The 14,784-nt window shown below is 47.2% G+C and overlaps 1 protein-coding gene across 2 annotated transcripts in view; it reads left to right on the top strand.

The window, feature by feature from the left end:
* The window catches only part of RGL1 (ral guanine nucleotide dissociation stimulator like 1), an 80,874-nt gene extending 69,899 nt beyond the window's left edge, over positions 1-10,975 (top strand). For both annotated transcript variants that reach the window (XM_059821699.1, XM_059821697.1), the window contains 7 exons: positions 812-844; positions 2,354-2,475; positions 3,331-3,423; positions 5,464-5,648; positions 8,352-8,590; positions 9,940-10,054; positions 10,722-10,975. In XM_059821699.1, the coding sequence (XP_059677682.1) occupies positions 812-844; positions 2,354-2,475; positions 3,331-3,423; positions 5,464-5,648; positions 8,352-8,590; positions 9,940-10,054; positions 10,722-10,888 (954 nt within the window). In that variant the 3' untranslated portion in view covers positions 10,889-10,975. The remainder of the gene's footprint in view (positions 1-811; positions 845-2,353; positions 2,476-3,330; positions 3,424-5,463; positions 5,649-8,351; positions 8,591-9,939; positions 10,055-10,721) is intronic.
* The last annotated feature ends 3,809 nt before the right edge of the window (positions 10,976-14,784 follow it).

Here is a 14,784-nt window from a genome sequence, read left to right as displayed (position 1 = left end):
CCAAGACGTGTCTGAGCCCAAAAGGGATTAAAGACGTATTTTTTTCATTTCTCTTTAGCTGAACAAGCAGGGGGAACCAATCTAGCATAGGAAGGGAAAAAGGATTGCAAGAGAGCCTGGTGGTTTAACAGAGACTGAGGGTGGGGTCGATTTTCAAAGGCGTTTGTTTCAAAGCTTTTCAAACACCTTTGAAAATTGGCCCCGTTACTGGAGACGCTTGAGGAGCCACGCTGCAGGCGCTCAGCCTGCGTTCTGCTGGCGTTGGTATTTCCGATAAGAATGGGCAAACACACTTCTCCCTGGGCTGATGTGCTGGTTTCTTCGGTTGTTGCTTGTTTTGCAAAACTGCACTATGTTTTGCAAAACTTGCCTGTGCAAGGCTGTTATATATCCATTTTCATTTTGGCAGTTTCCCTTCTGTCCACCCTTTGCGTTCAGCTGGTGTTTCTGGAAGACACTGGGAACACTGCTAAACTCGCAGCACAGGCAAAAGCCAAGTTTGTTTCTTGCATGCAAAATCCCGCTAGCCGCCTTCAGACCTGATCTCGACACAGCTTTTATGAGCCTTCTTGTATTGGGCTTTTCTTCTTGGGCAGATTGCCATTTAGGCCATGAGGGCAGATATCCTTTGGAGACTCGGATATACGAGAGCTGGGGTTTTTTACCAGATCTGGAAACAGGTATTTTTAGAAGGTCCTTGCTCAGGGCAGGTCTGTGCTTTACATTAGCCTTGCTACTTCATCCTGTTTGTGAGTAAATTCAACCGAGCATGTGCCCTTCTACTCTGAACCCTTCTCTTTCCTTCCAACAGGGTGGCCTGATAAATTTTGAGAAGAGGCGAAAGGTAAGTTGAATATTCTGTAATCTTTAGTTTACTGATGCCCTCTTCCAGAGTATTCTCTTTGCGAGGCTCGTCGTCTTTGCTCAGTCGTATACAACAGCCGCTAATTTTAATGCTGGTTATTTGTACGTGAGGAAAGAACAGATCCCTGAAATGCCGCAAGCCTCTGCCAAACTGCGAGGGGTGGCGCAGGAAGAGAACCTGCTTTTTAGACCTGTGCGTGATAGGGGAAGAGGAGCTGCAGGTCACTTACTTTCATGGAATTTACATCAGGGGCATGCACATGCCCTCCGTTTGGTGTTCATGGGGATACGTTACATGCGTATGTCCTATGTGTCGAGGGTGAATCAGACCTGGTGGTGTAAGACCTTTGCTTTCCAGAAGATTCAGTTTGTAAACATCTTCCTTCTGCTGCAGTAACTTGTAGGCAAAAGGCTGCCGAGAGCAAACTAGGTACCCGGGACTGAGAAATAAATGCTGTCAGTCTTTCCTTTCAGCCTGATCCTTGTTGGTCAGAGATAAGTAACTCTGTGTAGGAGTAAAGGTACTAGGGTTACATCTGTCCGAATGAAGCCGTGCCAAATCTCCCTTCTGGGGTCTGAAAGCAGATTTGGATTTGGCTGCGCTGGAGCCATTTCCTTCCCTTAACTGCTCCCTGCTCTACAAACCACTTCTTGGCCTTGCCTTGTACGTGTAACTGCACGGCTCAAGATACTAACAGCGAGATACACGAGCTTTTCCGTGGTCATCAGTCCAGCTTCATACAAACCAGTGACAAACTGCCCTCTGAACCATGCCGAGTACTCAGCTCCGTTCCTGCATCCTCATTCTATGACCTGCTCTAACGCGAGGGGTTTCTAAGAATTATTTTAGCAAATTGCGTATGGAAGTGGAGCTGCAGAAGAGCAGCGCGTTCTAGTCGCACGTATCAAGGGTAGCGCTTTATGGTCCTCTGGTGCAAATGTGAGTGCGCACCGTGCAAAGCCGGGGAGGATCAGCCTCTCCGCTTTCATCGCAGGCCCCCCTAATTATTCCCCTTGCTTGCTGCCTGAGAACCACCTAAGTACAGAGCATGATTCTTCCCTTGGAGCTGGTCTGGCCAGCGCAGGGGTGAGCGGGTAGGGTAATCTGAAGAACCGGTGACCCTTTGCTACCCTTGTTCCTAGAGGAACCTGCCGTTCGGTGGGTTTGCACTGGCATTACGCTTTGGTTAAGGGCTTGGGCAAAGCTCTGGGGTGAAGTGTGGTTCCTCGTGTTTGTCTTCTGATTTGTGCACGGCTGATAAAATGTTCACGTTTCAATGCGCGTTATGGATGCTGGCGGGGGGGGGAAAGGCTTCGTTGTTTGAAAAACTGGTTCTGGAAATAGTCAGTTACTCAACTGAACCTGAACTGCAGGTCAAACGAAGTTTGTCTTGGATCTGTTGTTGCGTGTGTTTAGTATATGAATGAGTCTGTTTGGCTTTATTGTGTTTTCTAACTAGAATTTCTGTTTGATTATTTATTTGCTTAGGAATTTGAAGTGATTGCCCAAATTAAGCTCTTGCAATCTGCATGCAACAGCTATTGCATGACACCAGACGAAAAATTCATCCAGTGGTTCAGGAGACAGCAACATTTAACTGAGGATGAGAGGTAAGCTCTCAGTCCAGCTGGCAAAGCAGGCTTTTTTTTTTACCCCACACCCACCCGCAGGTAGGTTATGTCAGCTTTTAGCTATTCTCTTACGGGAACTTACATACACTGCTGCTCGCGGAGAGTGGAAATCCATCTGCCTTCTGCTAAGCAGCTGTAGAAAACCTGTTGAACGCTTAGCAGGGTTTAGTTTTGGGATTGGAAATCAGGCTTCTGACTTTGAAATATGATAGCCTGTTGTGTCTGGGCTGTCTCTATGCCCAGACCCAGGCTCAGATGATGATCCTAAGGGTTGGGCTGGTGGATGCGGGCAGCGGGTAGCCAAGGCAACGCAGAGCTCGCTGAGCGCTCACCAGCTAAATGTCTCCCAGGCATTTAGGGTGGGTTTTGCAGCCCTGCTGACTTCTGTGCTACTGCACGTGCTGCCAGACCAACCCAAGACTATTTATTTACAGCATTTGGATATCTCCACTAGGTATTTGAATACCACTCTGCTGCACTGTCTAAGAGTGTAAGCATGGATACATACTACATTGTACCGAGTCATAGTTCAAAAAATGTATGTCAGCTTATCCAAGATTCACATGTTAAGTATTTTCTTGGTTTTCTCCTTTTAAATAAAATTATGAACGTCATCCAAAAAAGCATTAGTTTTTAAAACTATTATAAAGAAGTGAAATACCCCCTTCACCATGGTAGAATGTAGACAGAGCTATGTTCCTCTTCGTGGGATCGCAGCCTTCTGTGAAGTGCAAATAACAGAAGGTTTCTTGAATTTCTTGAATATTGCTAGTTTGAGCTATACAACTAATAGTATTGTCTGTAAAAATTAACCCAGTGGCCTCTGTTCTGCAGTTACGGCTTTTCACGTGAGGCTGAAGCAGCTGCTGACCCTAGCAGCACCACATCGCCGAAATCTCGGAAAAGCATGGTGAAGAGGTTCAGCCTGTGAGTACAATGGGGCAAGGGGCATTTGGTGGGTTAATACAAACCTGAATAAATCAAACCAGCGGTACTCATTTCACCAGCTGAAAAACCTGGCTGGGGATCCAGACCACTGCATTGCTTTGAGGCGGTACCATCAGCTAGAAATGCATACTTCTGTCTGAAGCTGTCCCTTTCTATTGTTACAAGTAGTCATGAGGATTATTAATGAGGAGAGAGATTAGAAACAAAGAAGCCTTCCTAAGGTGTCAGAAAAAGGAAGAATTTTAGTGCTGGATTATAGATTCAATATCTATTGTGTAGTAACTTCCCTGAATGCAGCAGCAAAACAGAGTAAATGAGGATAAAGTCTGGCCTATTATTAGTCTAATTTGCTATACACACGCAAAAATTCTGTGCAGGATTTTAATAAGAAAATTAAAGTTAGCAAAAAGGCACTTGATAATAGAAACAGTCTGCCTATCTGCCTTCAAGTTAGAGGAGGAAAAACATCGTGGGGACATGGTCCAATTTAGTCTAATACCGCACAGATTCAAACAGGAGGTGGGTGGAGAACAGGGGCACGCAGCTAAGCAGACACGGGAAACGACAGGCTAGCAGGAATTCAGGGAAAGCCGCAGGGAATGAAAGCAGAGATCAAGGACTGAAGTAAAAACATCTTAAAGGTGAGAAATTTAAACCTGATGCGAGAGGAGATACAAAGGGACTCCCACATACCAGTGGCACGATCAAGATGAGGGGGGAAATGATGAATTTAACAGCACTATCAGCTCTTAACTCTCCTTTCCTGCTTGGGTCTTGTACCTGGTTTCCTCAGAACAGTCAGTAGCTGTTCGCTTCACATCAGTGCTACTGCAGGTTAGGGTCTGAAAAAAGAATAGACCTTTTCAAGCTAGAGTTCTGAGTTCTGATACACAAAAAAAAAAAAAAAAAAAAATCCAGGCAGCTGTTTGGAAAGTGTTTCCATTAGTCCATCCAAGTTGGTTGTGATATGGTCTGAGAACGTGAGCTTTGAAGATGACAGCGCCTGAACTCTCGGTGGCCTCTCGTTTGTGTCTCCCTTGGCACGTGCCTAAGCTGTGTGTAAGAATTGTCGCTGTGGAGCACAGGCTTTATTGTCTCGTTTCTGACTGCGCTCTAGTATTGTAATTTACCGTAGCGAGTTTGTTTGCACTACGCCGTCTTTGTCCAAAGAATTGTTTCATCTGCACTCTGAATGTATTTTGCAAATTAATAGTGTAGAAAAGACTGGCATAATTCATCCCGGAAACAGTGAGTGACACCTCTCTAAATTGGTTTAAATCATTAACTGCGTGCTGACATAGCATCTAATTCACCTTGCTTCTCTGCCTTGTATATTAAACAAGTTTGTTTCCTTTGATACTCCTTTAAATGTACTTGACCTGCATTTAGAAATGAGTCTCGGAGAGGGAGAGCCTATAATTTACACTTTCATGTGATCTCCTCATTGTGTACATGTCCATTCAGACTCTTAGAGAGAAACTGGTATCTGTGGCACCTTTCTTGAGTGAAAGAATTTGCAGCGGGGATGAATTTGCCCTTTGCCCGGTGTACGGCCGTGCGTTACCTTTCACGCACTGTTTCACTTACTCATGGCGACTTGAGCTGCCTTGCGTCAGAGGGACCAGGGTGCGACAGTAGTGTGGCAGGAGAGCGTAAGGTGGCTGTAACTTGCCCCTCATCCCTCGGTTTGTAAACGCATCGGGTTTACGATCAATCATTTCCTGGCAAGTGAGTCTGAAAATTTACCAGGCTGAAGAGGAGTCTCGTTTGTGTTACTTGGGCATTAGCGCTGATTTTGGCCTTGCAGCTGGGGGGTACACTAGGTCAAGAAGGTATTGTGTCAGCGTGTGACAAACTCTCTTGACAAACCCTATAAACAACACAGGAAATGAAAACAATAGGCCACTCGATAGGGAAACAAAATAATATGCAAGATTTTTGAACCAACTGACAGCTTTGCTCAGCCCAGCTCTGTACTGCTTTCACTTACCGTCTGTTTTGCTTTCTTTTCTATACTAGACTGTTTCTAGGCTCCGACGTGATCCTCCACAGCACACCCATCAAAAAGCAACGCAAATCTACTCCAGCTGGGAGCTCTGGTGAAAGCATGGACACGGACAGTGTTTCGTCATGTGAGCTTAATCACTCTGAAGTTGAAGACATCTGCATCAGTCCGATATGCACTCCTGACAAGTCTCGGAAAAAGGTACGGTCCGGGCCTTATTGCCAGCATAAATCGCCCCCAGAGGGACTGTCGACGCTGCCGGCAGGCCCTCGACGCTTGCCCAACCCTGTTGGTCTTGACTAGAGCATTGCTTTTAGCGGAGTGGAGAGACTCGAGACAATGTGTAAAAATGGAAGCACTCCAGTCAGGATTTTTGCACAATTCTTTCTATGTTGCCAAGATACAAGGCAGAGCAAAGTTCTTCCCTGAAACCAGATTCTCTGGTGGTGCCTGGCAGTATTATTTATGGTTTAGGTGAAGCCCTGGAGGAGCACAAGCTGTATTTTTTCTTTCAGTCCCTCGTTTTGTGCTTTTTGAGAGGAATGGGGCAGGCTAGAGGCCTTTCTACCTTGGAGCCTGTGGGAAGTGGGGTGAGGAGCCCCAGCATCACACTCGCAGATGGCAGTGCTTCTGTCTAGCACAGGCAGTGTGACGTTAGCATGGACAAGAGGATTCATAAGCCTCCGCAAACAAAACCACATGAAACAGGAGACGGGATCAGCTGAAGAGGAGTAAGATCAACAGCTAGTCATTTCTTCCTCGAATATCTCAGGATTGATGAGTTACTCTGCTGTTATCAGGCCGCTGCCGTGTCCGTCATGCTCAATCAGCTGTGTGCATCAGTGACAGCACTGCAAAATCCTGGGGCGGGCTGAGCAGCTGCAGTTAACCAAGTGATAGGCAAGTAAGGTCAGAGCTCACCAGCCCTGTGGGTTTGACCTCCCGTGAGCTCCCTGCTGCCGAGGTGAACTCTTTGCCTTGGCTCAGTTTAATTCCGCTGGGGAAATCGGGGTGCGGTGCTGCTGCACCTCCTCTTGCGGGCCAGCTCGCTCTTAGCACGTGCAGCCACTGTCTTACACCACGGCACTCAAGCAGCGTGCCAGGAAATCCCTTGTTTTGTAGAGAAGGTGAAGCCCTACACCCCCCACGCTGGCAGCTGGGACACCCCACGGTAAAACAGGCGTAAGGCTGAAGCTGTGAGTCTTTGTGCTGAGAGCAGGTGGGCCGGGCATGTGCCGATACCATCCAGAGAGACAAACTATAAAGATGGGAAACCAGGAGAAGGGATCTGATGGGGGGGGGGCGTCCACAGGGACCTCTTTCCTCCAGAATCCTCCCTTTTGAACTAACTTGCATTAACTGTATTGTTGAAGCCCTTTTTAGGGATGTTTTGCTGAAGAGTGTTATATTGGGGTTTAGCTTACGGCTATTTTAAATTGAATTGTACTAGATGTTCTTAAACCAAATGAAGCCCAAGGTCCCACACACTGGCATCTAGAAATCATTTAAACTGCTCAGCTGGAGCAGTCGTTGCAGTGATTTCGATAAGCAAGTTGGCGAGGGAAGATCCTCAGCAGTTTTTGAGCCGGGCAGCTGAAGAGAAAGGCAAAAACCCAGAGCAGCGGGGGAAGGAAGGGGGCGGCTTCCATCCAGGAAGGAATATTCAAGGAGAAGTGGCAGGCAGGGAGGCGTATGTGTGTTTCCACTCGTGTAAAGGCTCCGACCTGGAGCAGGAGCAGCGGTGCCCGGCATGCCCGCTGCTCTTTCCCAGCTGGTCCCAGTCCCCGGCCAGTTGCCCGCAGCCTGATTCTGTTGGTTGGATCTGCTGCCACCTCCCGGCCCGCTCTCACCGGGAGGGAAGAGCCAGCAGCGCGCAGCACGCCGACCTGGAAGGAGGTTTCCATTAAAATGGTGAAATGAATCAAGTGAAGTTCACTTTTTCTGGAGGGAAGGAATACCACTGCCATCCCGCTGGCTAGAGTGCAGATGGCGGAGGCTTTGTATGTGCCTTCTGCTTTCTCAAGTTCTTCCTCCAGAATGACAGGCACAGATACACCCAATGTCCAGTTTATGACAGTGTTTTTCTTTCTTTCTGTTGCATAGCTCTCTGAATCGTCTGCGGAATCCTCTGCGGAATCCTCTGCCGAATCGTCTCGTGAATCCTCTGCCGAATCGTCTCGTGAATCCTCTGCCGAATCGTCTCGTGAATCCTCTGCCGAATCGTCTCGTGAATCCTCTGCCGAATCGTCTCGTGAATCCTCTGCCGAATCCTCTGCCAAATTGTCTCGTGAATCCTCTGCCAAATCCTCTGCCAAATTGTCTCGTGAATCCTCTGCCAAATTGTCTCGTGAATCCTCTGCCAAATTGTCTCGTGAATCCTCTGCCAAATTGTCTCGTGAATCCTCTGCCAAATTGTCTCGTGAATCCTCTGCCAAATTGTCTCGTGAATCCTCTGCCAAATTGTCTCGTGAATCCTCTGCCAAATTGTCTCGTGAATCCTCTGCCAAATTGTCTCGTGAATCCTCTGCCAAATCCTCTGCCGAATCCTCTGCCGAATCCTCTGCCGAATCGTCTCGTGAATCCTCTGCCGAATCGTCTCGTGAATCCTCTGCCGAATCCTCTGCCGAATCGTCTCGTGAATCCTCTGCCAAATCCTCTGCCAAATCCTCTGCCGAATCGTCTCGTGAATCCTCTGCCAAATCCTCTGCCAAATCCTCTGCCAAATCCTCTGCCAAATCCTCTGCCAAATCCTCTGCCAAATCCTCTGCCAAATCCTCTGCCAAATCCTCTCGTGAATCCTCTGCCAAATCCTCTGGTGAATCCTCTGCCGAATCCTCTGGTGAATCCTCTGCCGAATCCTCTGCCGAATCGTCTCGTGAATCCTCTGCCGAATCGTCTCGTGAATTGTCTCTGGAATCCTCTGCCGAATCCTCCGCCCATTTGGCGGACACATCTTCCTCAGGGGTGTCATCTCTATTCTCATCCGTTGCCTTGCCATCCTTCAGCAACAAGTGCTCTGTCTCCATGACATCTGTTACCTCACAAGTACTGCTTCCTGTTTACAACCAGCAGAACGAAAATATGTGCATCATCCGGACCAGCAAAGAAGACGACAAGGACAACGTCTACAAGAGTATCCTGGTGAGTGGTGCGCAACAGCAAAACGCTGTTATCATTGGCGATGGTTTCATCCAGGGGGGACTTAAACGAACGGTGCTGTTTGTTAGTTTTGAAAACGCCTATTCACCGAGCCAACTAATCAAACCTGGCTTGAAAGGGAAAATGACAAATGTTACAATTCAAAATACGTGGAGTGTGGTATGAACGAGGGGTTTGGCCATAGCATCTTTGTGGAAGTTTCTGGTCTTGAAATTAAAGTTTGTATTTTATCAAAAAGTTGAAAGTCAAGCATTCTGATCAAGTGCAGGCTTTGCTGTTCCTGCCCTTCTGCTAGCATCAGCTGCTTTTTCTTGAGCTCGGAATTTGGGTGTGAGTTTTGACACGAGGTGCCACGTGCCAAGTTCTGCTTGGAGCGGCTTTCCCCAGGAGCTGGTTTCTGGAAAAAGGGAGCTGTACGCGTGGAAGCTGACAAGCCCTTTAATTACGCAGCTTCTCGCTGCGGCCGAGGTTGCCAGACCAGCAGCAACCAGCGTTCAGGTGTTTCCCTCGACGCTGGTTCCACGGGGGGGGCTCTGGCAGGCCTGGGCCCATGGCCGAGGAGCGCAGAGCCTGGGCTGGACCGTGGGCGACGCGACTCGCCTGCACGCCATCTCTGCAGGCACCTGACGGAGACTCAGCTGCTGAGCAAACGCTCCGGGTCCCTCAGAGCCTGGGGGGAACAAACACACAGGGGGTTAGTTCTTGGCACATTTAGCTCTACCTTACGATTTTAATGGTCTGACCTCCCCAAATGGCAAAGAGCTGTTCCCTGAGGGCCTGACAAGTTCGGCTGCTGGCCAGCCAAATCTTCCTTTTGACTGCAGAAGGCTCTGGAGGGAGCCCTGTGTCTGCTCCGGAGGCGCAGCGCTTCCACAGCAGACAGTAAAAACCAAGTTGCAAGGCCAAAAGTCTTTGCAGGATGTCAAAAGAAAGTATTTAGCACGGAAGACTGCAGATTAATTGATGTCTGCAAACAACAGATGGAGCAGTTATTTATGTGGACTTTTATGGCTAGTGAGAGCGATGTCTCGTCTCTCAAAGAAGTGTTTGCTCAGGAGAGCAGGTGCTGTGATTTACTGCTGTCTCTTCTAGTACAGTATCTGTTGTCTTGAATGAAAAAACCCACCACCACCACCACATGTCCCAAATACCATGTTTTAGTATCTAGTAGTACCTACTACTTTGTCACTGACCCATCGTATTTTTTCAGTTTGCTGAAATCTCTTCCAAGACCAAGTGGTCTGCAGAAAGGCAGGCCTTTGCTAATTAATTATTAAATCATTATGTAGAGTGAATAAGCAGAATCTCTCATTGCAACTCTCTCTTTCCAGCTAACTAGCCAAGACAGAACTTCTGCTGTCATCCAGAGAGCTATGTTGAAGCACAACCTGGAATCCGACGCAGTTGAGGATTATGAGCTTGTACAGGTCATCTCTAAGAACAAAGGTAGGGAAGCAGAACGCTTCTGCTGCTTGAAAAGTTCTGCTGGATTTTGAAGGAAAGAGTAAAATGCGAAGCAACATTAGAAATGCCATGGACGTGTTGTCACAGCTGCCAGTGAGAATAAACCCCCTCGATAACTGGTACGCAGGGATGATTTATCATGGCCTGTCAGCACATCGCTTTCTACAGGCAGAGCTCGCTTGTGGGTTGCTGGGTGGACCTTGCTACGTGCACTGCGACTGTAGAGCTATCGCCCGAGGAGCAGCCGCTCCCTCTCCCTGAGCACAGCCTGCTACAGGGGTATGGCCTCCCCAGGGATCAGGGCAGGCCCGGATCCCACCGCTGCCATCGGACCGTGCAAAGAGAGCTTTTGGCACTGCCTCCTCCTGGAGCGGCTGCCACGGCCTCTGCCAGGCTGGACGTGGTCTGGGTTTGGCCACCATCTCCTCCCCTCTGCAACCCTGCTCCCCCTTTTTTGTGGGACAGCTGCTGTGGGTGCCGCGCGATGCCGCTTTGGCTGAAGAGGAGGCACAGCAGAACAAGGAAAGGCGCCCAGCACTGCCTGGCTCCGTACCCTCCGTCTCTTCGCCCGGTCCCTGTTCTCTCCTGGCTTTCCTTCTGCTACGTGCCATACTGCAAATTAACACTTGCTCTGGTCCCTCTTTTACAGAGCTGGTGATCCCAGACAACGCCAACGTATTCTATGCCATGAACAGCTGCGTGAACTTCGATTTCATCCTGCGGAAAAAAGGTTCAGTCAAGGCGCGGGCGAGAAGGCGAAGCTGTTGCCCCAGACTGGGGTGCTGTTGCCTAACGCCCAGCGAAACTACACTGTGAGGGACTCAGGCTGCAGGGAAGAGAACTGGCTGAGAAGTGTACCTTTGCCATCCAGTATTACAGCATCACAGCAGATGAAGGTGTCAGTATTCAACGTTGAAAATTATTTGAAGCTGAAATGCAAAAAGAACATTTGGAAGACCACCAGCCAGAGGTATATATCTCTCTTCCCTTGCAGCCAAAAATGGACAGACGGAGACGGACTTACGGGACAATATGGACTGGAATCTTTTTTTGTTTTGCACATTAGCCTAGGGAGGTGAGAGCCCCTCTTAGAGGGGAAACCGGGACTGCAACATTTGTCTTAAGAACACCACACAAGCCAACTCTTTTTTTTTTTGTGAGGAAAACGTTTTCCTTTGTGCCAGTATTACACAGAAGAAGGTCTAATTTTATTTTTATAAAAAGTCTCAATCCAATTCTGCCTGACCCAAGGAGGAGGTGCCAGCCAGCCTCCAGCTGCCTGTGGGGAGCACTGGTTTGCAGAGGGTGTGGGTGAGCTGGGTGCCACTTGCAGCTGCTGCCTCCAGGAGACATTTGCATTCACAGAAAAAGCTACATCCCCAGAAGACTCGTCACTGGAGACAGCAGAAACTGCAAGTGTGTGCGTATTGCTTTCACACAGCTGGCAAACTACTTTTTTTTTTTTTTTTTTTTGCACTTGTTCCACACCAGAAAATTACCTATTTTGGATTTTTTTTCCAAAGAACTTTAAAAGAACGGACTGCACTTGCTTTTGGATGAATGTCATGGTTTCTTCATGAACAAGGCAAACAAACACTACTTGTCTGGACTTAGGACTTGTCTTAACGCCACTCCAGGGTGGTTTTCCTTTTACTTTGCTAACCCATTGAACAGAAATTGATGCCTTTTGCATGTACTCTGAAATGACTGATGTACCTCTTTGTAATGTGCAATCACTCTTTGAGAGCAAAACTTTTAACTCACGTTTTCATTCATGAGAGGCAACTACATGACCTTTTCTTTTAAAAGTGGGTATGGAGAGGAGATGCCCGGGTTTTAAGCGTTATCCCAAACAGTCAGAGATTTTTATATACTTGTAGCATTATTATGCATCACCTACAGGCACCTCTCTTGCTTTTTATACATAGCGATTAAATTCATTTCCTGACATGGTACACCCTTTCAGCTGGAATAAAGAATTCAGCTGGCATAATGAATTTAATCATTTGTTCTCTGTGAAACTTTAAATAACATAATTCTTGAGTCTCTTCCCAGAACACAGCCTTCCTTGGAAGGATTGTTAGAGGTTTTATCTTAAAAAGCCATAAATGAGACATCGGATTGTAAGCAGCCCTTACTGAACAGGCTGGCTTTGAGATACATTCATATTTATTAGTTAAAATAAACTCAAATACTGACTTTTTTTATACATGCCTGGGCCTTGTCTCCCCCCAGTTCTGAAGCACTGATTTTCAAAACTGGGCTCAGATTACATTAAGGATTTACACTCGATGCAAAACCGTGCGGGGCTGTATTGTGTTTGTTTTACACTACGTGAAGATTTATCATTCACTCACCTCTGTTTACAAAAGCAGCACCACGCAGCTCCTAATCTGAATAGTTTCAGAAGTCCAGTTGTGTTTTTGTCACGAGGGTGAAGACAGTGAGTTTGGAACTGAGCCTTAACCTTTGCCCAGAGTTAGGACGAGGGTACAACAGAAGTTCAGTTTGTGTTGCATTTCAGCGTAAGCATGCATTGTTGTAGTCCGTACAGTAGCGTTTCTAGAGTATTGCTCACTCGGAGGTTGTATGTCTGTATTAAGCTGAAAGGTGAATGTTCTTGTTTTTAAAGTTACACTCTCCAAAAAGTTATATATGAAAAAGATTTTTTTAATTGCTTACTTGTAATCTTTATACAACAAGTATATAAACTGTTTTCCACTCATATTTGCCTGGAGTTAATGTGTTTTCTTCTCTTAGACTTTGTTACTGCGTGTCAGCTGTGTTGGGTTGGGTTTTTTTTTTTATGCCTCACACCTCTTCACTCCCCTCCCTGTCACCCTCTTCCTCACTTTCACTGTTTTAACTGTTCTCAACTTCTTCCAGCTCCCCCGACTCACCTTCCCTGCCAGCCAGAGGACTTATCTGAAACACCATTCCCTTCAGCTCTAACCCTTCAGCTCCAACCTTCCTTCAGCATCGTTTTACTCTTCAACATCCCATCCACTAACAGTTTTGTCCTGTTCGTATCACCCTCGGCACTACGCTCCTGCTTTTATTTTTTGTAATTCCTAAAAGGTTTTTTTAGGAGGATGGCTTCTGTCTTTCTTCAGCCGTGCGGCTGGAAGGGCTGCCCAGGGAAACCAGTCTCTCGTCTACATTACCCAGTGAGTGGCAGCAGCTATTCGTGAGCCTTACGTAGTCCAGCCACGCGCTGCAGGCGTGCAGTGAGCTTGGTGAGAGCTGAAGGTAAACGTCGGCAAAGCGCCAGTCACGCACACCAACCTGCCACTGGTAGGGAATACTTGGTGCTATTTATTTTTTGAGCTTTCGGTTTAGTGACATCTGTTGTATCTAAGTGGGTAACTTAAATTATACACAAATTTTACAACAACTTCTCCATGAAATCATTCTCTCTTGGGTCACTGAATGATTTCTGCAGCAAGTTAATACAAAAAAAAAAATTTTCAGCATTTCCATCTTTTCCCCATTGTCTCCATCATGGCATTTTTTCCCCTCCATTAGTTTGTTGGGTGTCCCCCCCCTCACTGCCCATAATACAAAAATGTTTGGAGTTTATCTCAGCATCACAGCTGCTTCTGTTACCTTTCAGCATGGTCCCTCTTCCCCCAGAACCTCTCCCACAGCTGACCTGCCCTTTCACAAATCACTTCAGCACCAGGAGACTTCCACAACTGCCACAAGTGAGTCCCTGAAGGGGGGCAGTTGCCTTTGTCGCTAAATCACAGCAAAGGCAAAAGAAAAGAAAGATCACCCTGAATTTAAGCTGCCACCTGCTTTTTTTTTTTTCCTTACTTAAACTACCTGGAGAGATACACCACCACACCCTTATTCCATTTCCTTCAGGATAAATAGAATCTGGTTGTGAACTATGAATTTCATATTGTCATACAGAGACTACATCAGCACTTCTCCTTTCTTAAACAACAGCAAAGCCGGAGTTGGCAGGTTACAAGCCATCTTACTGCAGATAATCATTTCTTAGGGCCTATCACCATAACCTTTCTTGTGAACAAGCTGCCTTTTTTTGCTTTTCAGCTGGCTTGCTACTTACACTTTGTAAAACCTGGTCCCAGCTTCCACTGGTCTGGTACCCGCCTGACTGGGGTAGGCACTGCTGGGGTTTTTCCATCAGCTGGGAGTTCCTGGGGCTTAGCTCAGATGCTCCACAGCAAAGAAAAACCCATCCTAAATGGGGGGAAAAAAAAGAAAAAAAGAAAAAAAAACAACCTTTCATGGTTCATGAAGCAGCCTGACAAATTCTTACTTATCACTTGTTAAGCTCTGCTAACAGAATCTCATTCTCAAGCCGAAGGACCTTGCGCGTGACCACAGCGCAAGGCACCTCCGCCTTTGGGCTATGGGTGCTAAACCTGCAGGACACTCAGCAGGGACCCCCCGGCTGCGCCCGAGCTGCCCCGAACCCCGGCACGGCACGTCCCCTGCACTGCGCACGGCAAACGGCCGGCTCGGCCAGAGCCAGGGGCTGGTTCATGCTGGTGCTCTCACTTGCGCTCAGTTTTGAAGCCCATTAGATGAGTCAAAAAAGAAAAAAATAATTAAAAAAAAGTACATGGAAAGTGGAAAAATATCAGAAAAAAAATCCAGAAGTGTTTCGACTGGCTCCTAGTTTTCCAAAATACAGTTAATTCCGAGTAGGGCAAAGCCTGGGCAACACCTGCTGAGGAACT

Source organism: Gavia stellata, chromosome 10, assembly GCF_030936135.1.
Source record: "Gavia stellata isolate bGavSte3 chromosome 10, bGavSte3.hap2, whole genome shotgun sequence".
Taxonomy (NCBI): Eukaryota; Metazoa; Chordata; class Aves; order Gaviiformes; family Gaviidae; genus Gavia; species Gavia stellata.
This window is presented reverse-complemented; position numbering and strand designations above follow the sequence as displayed.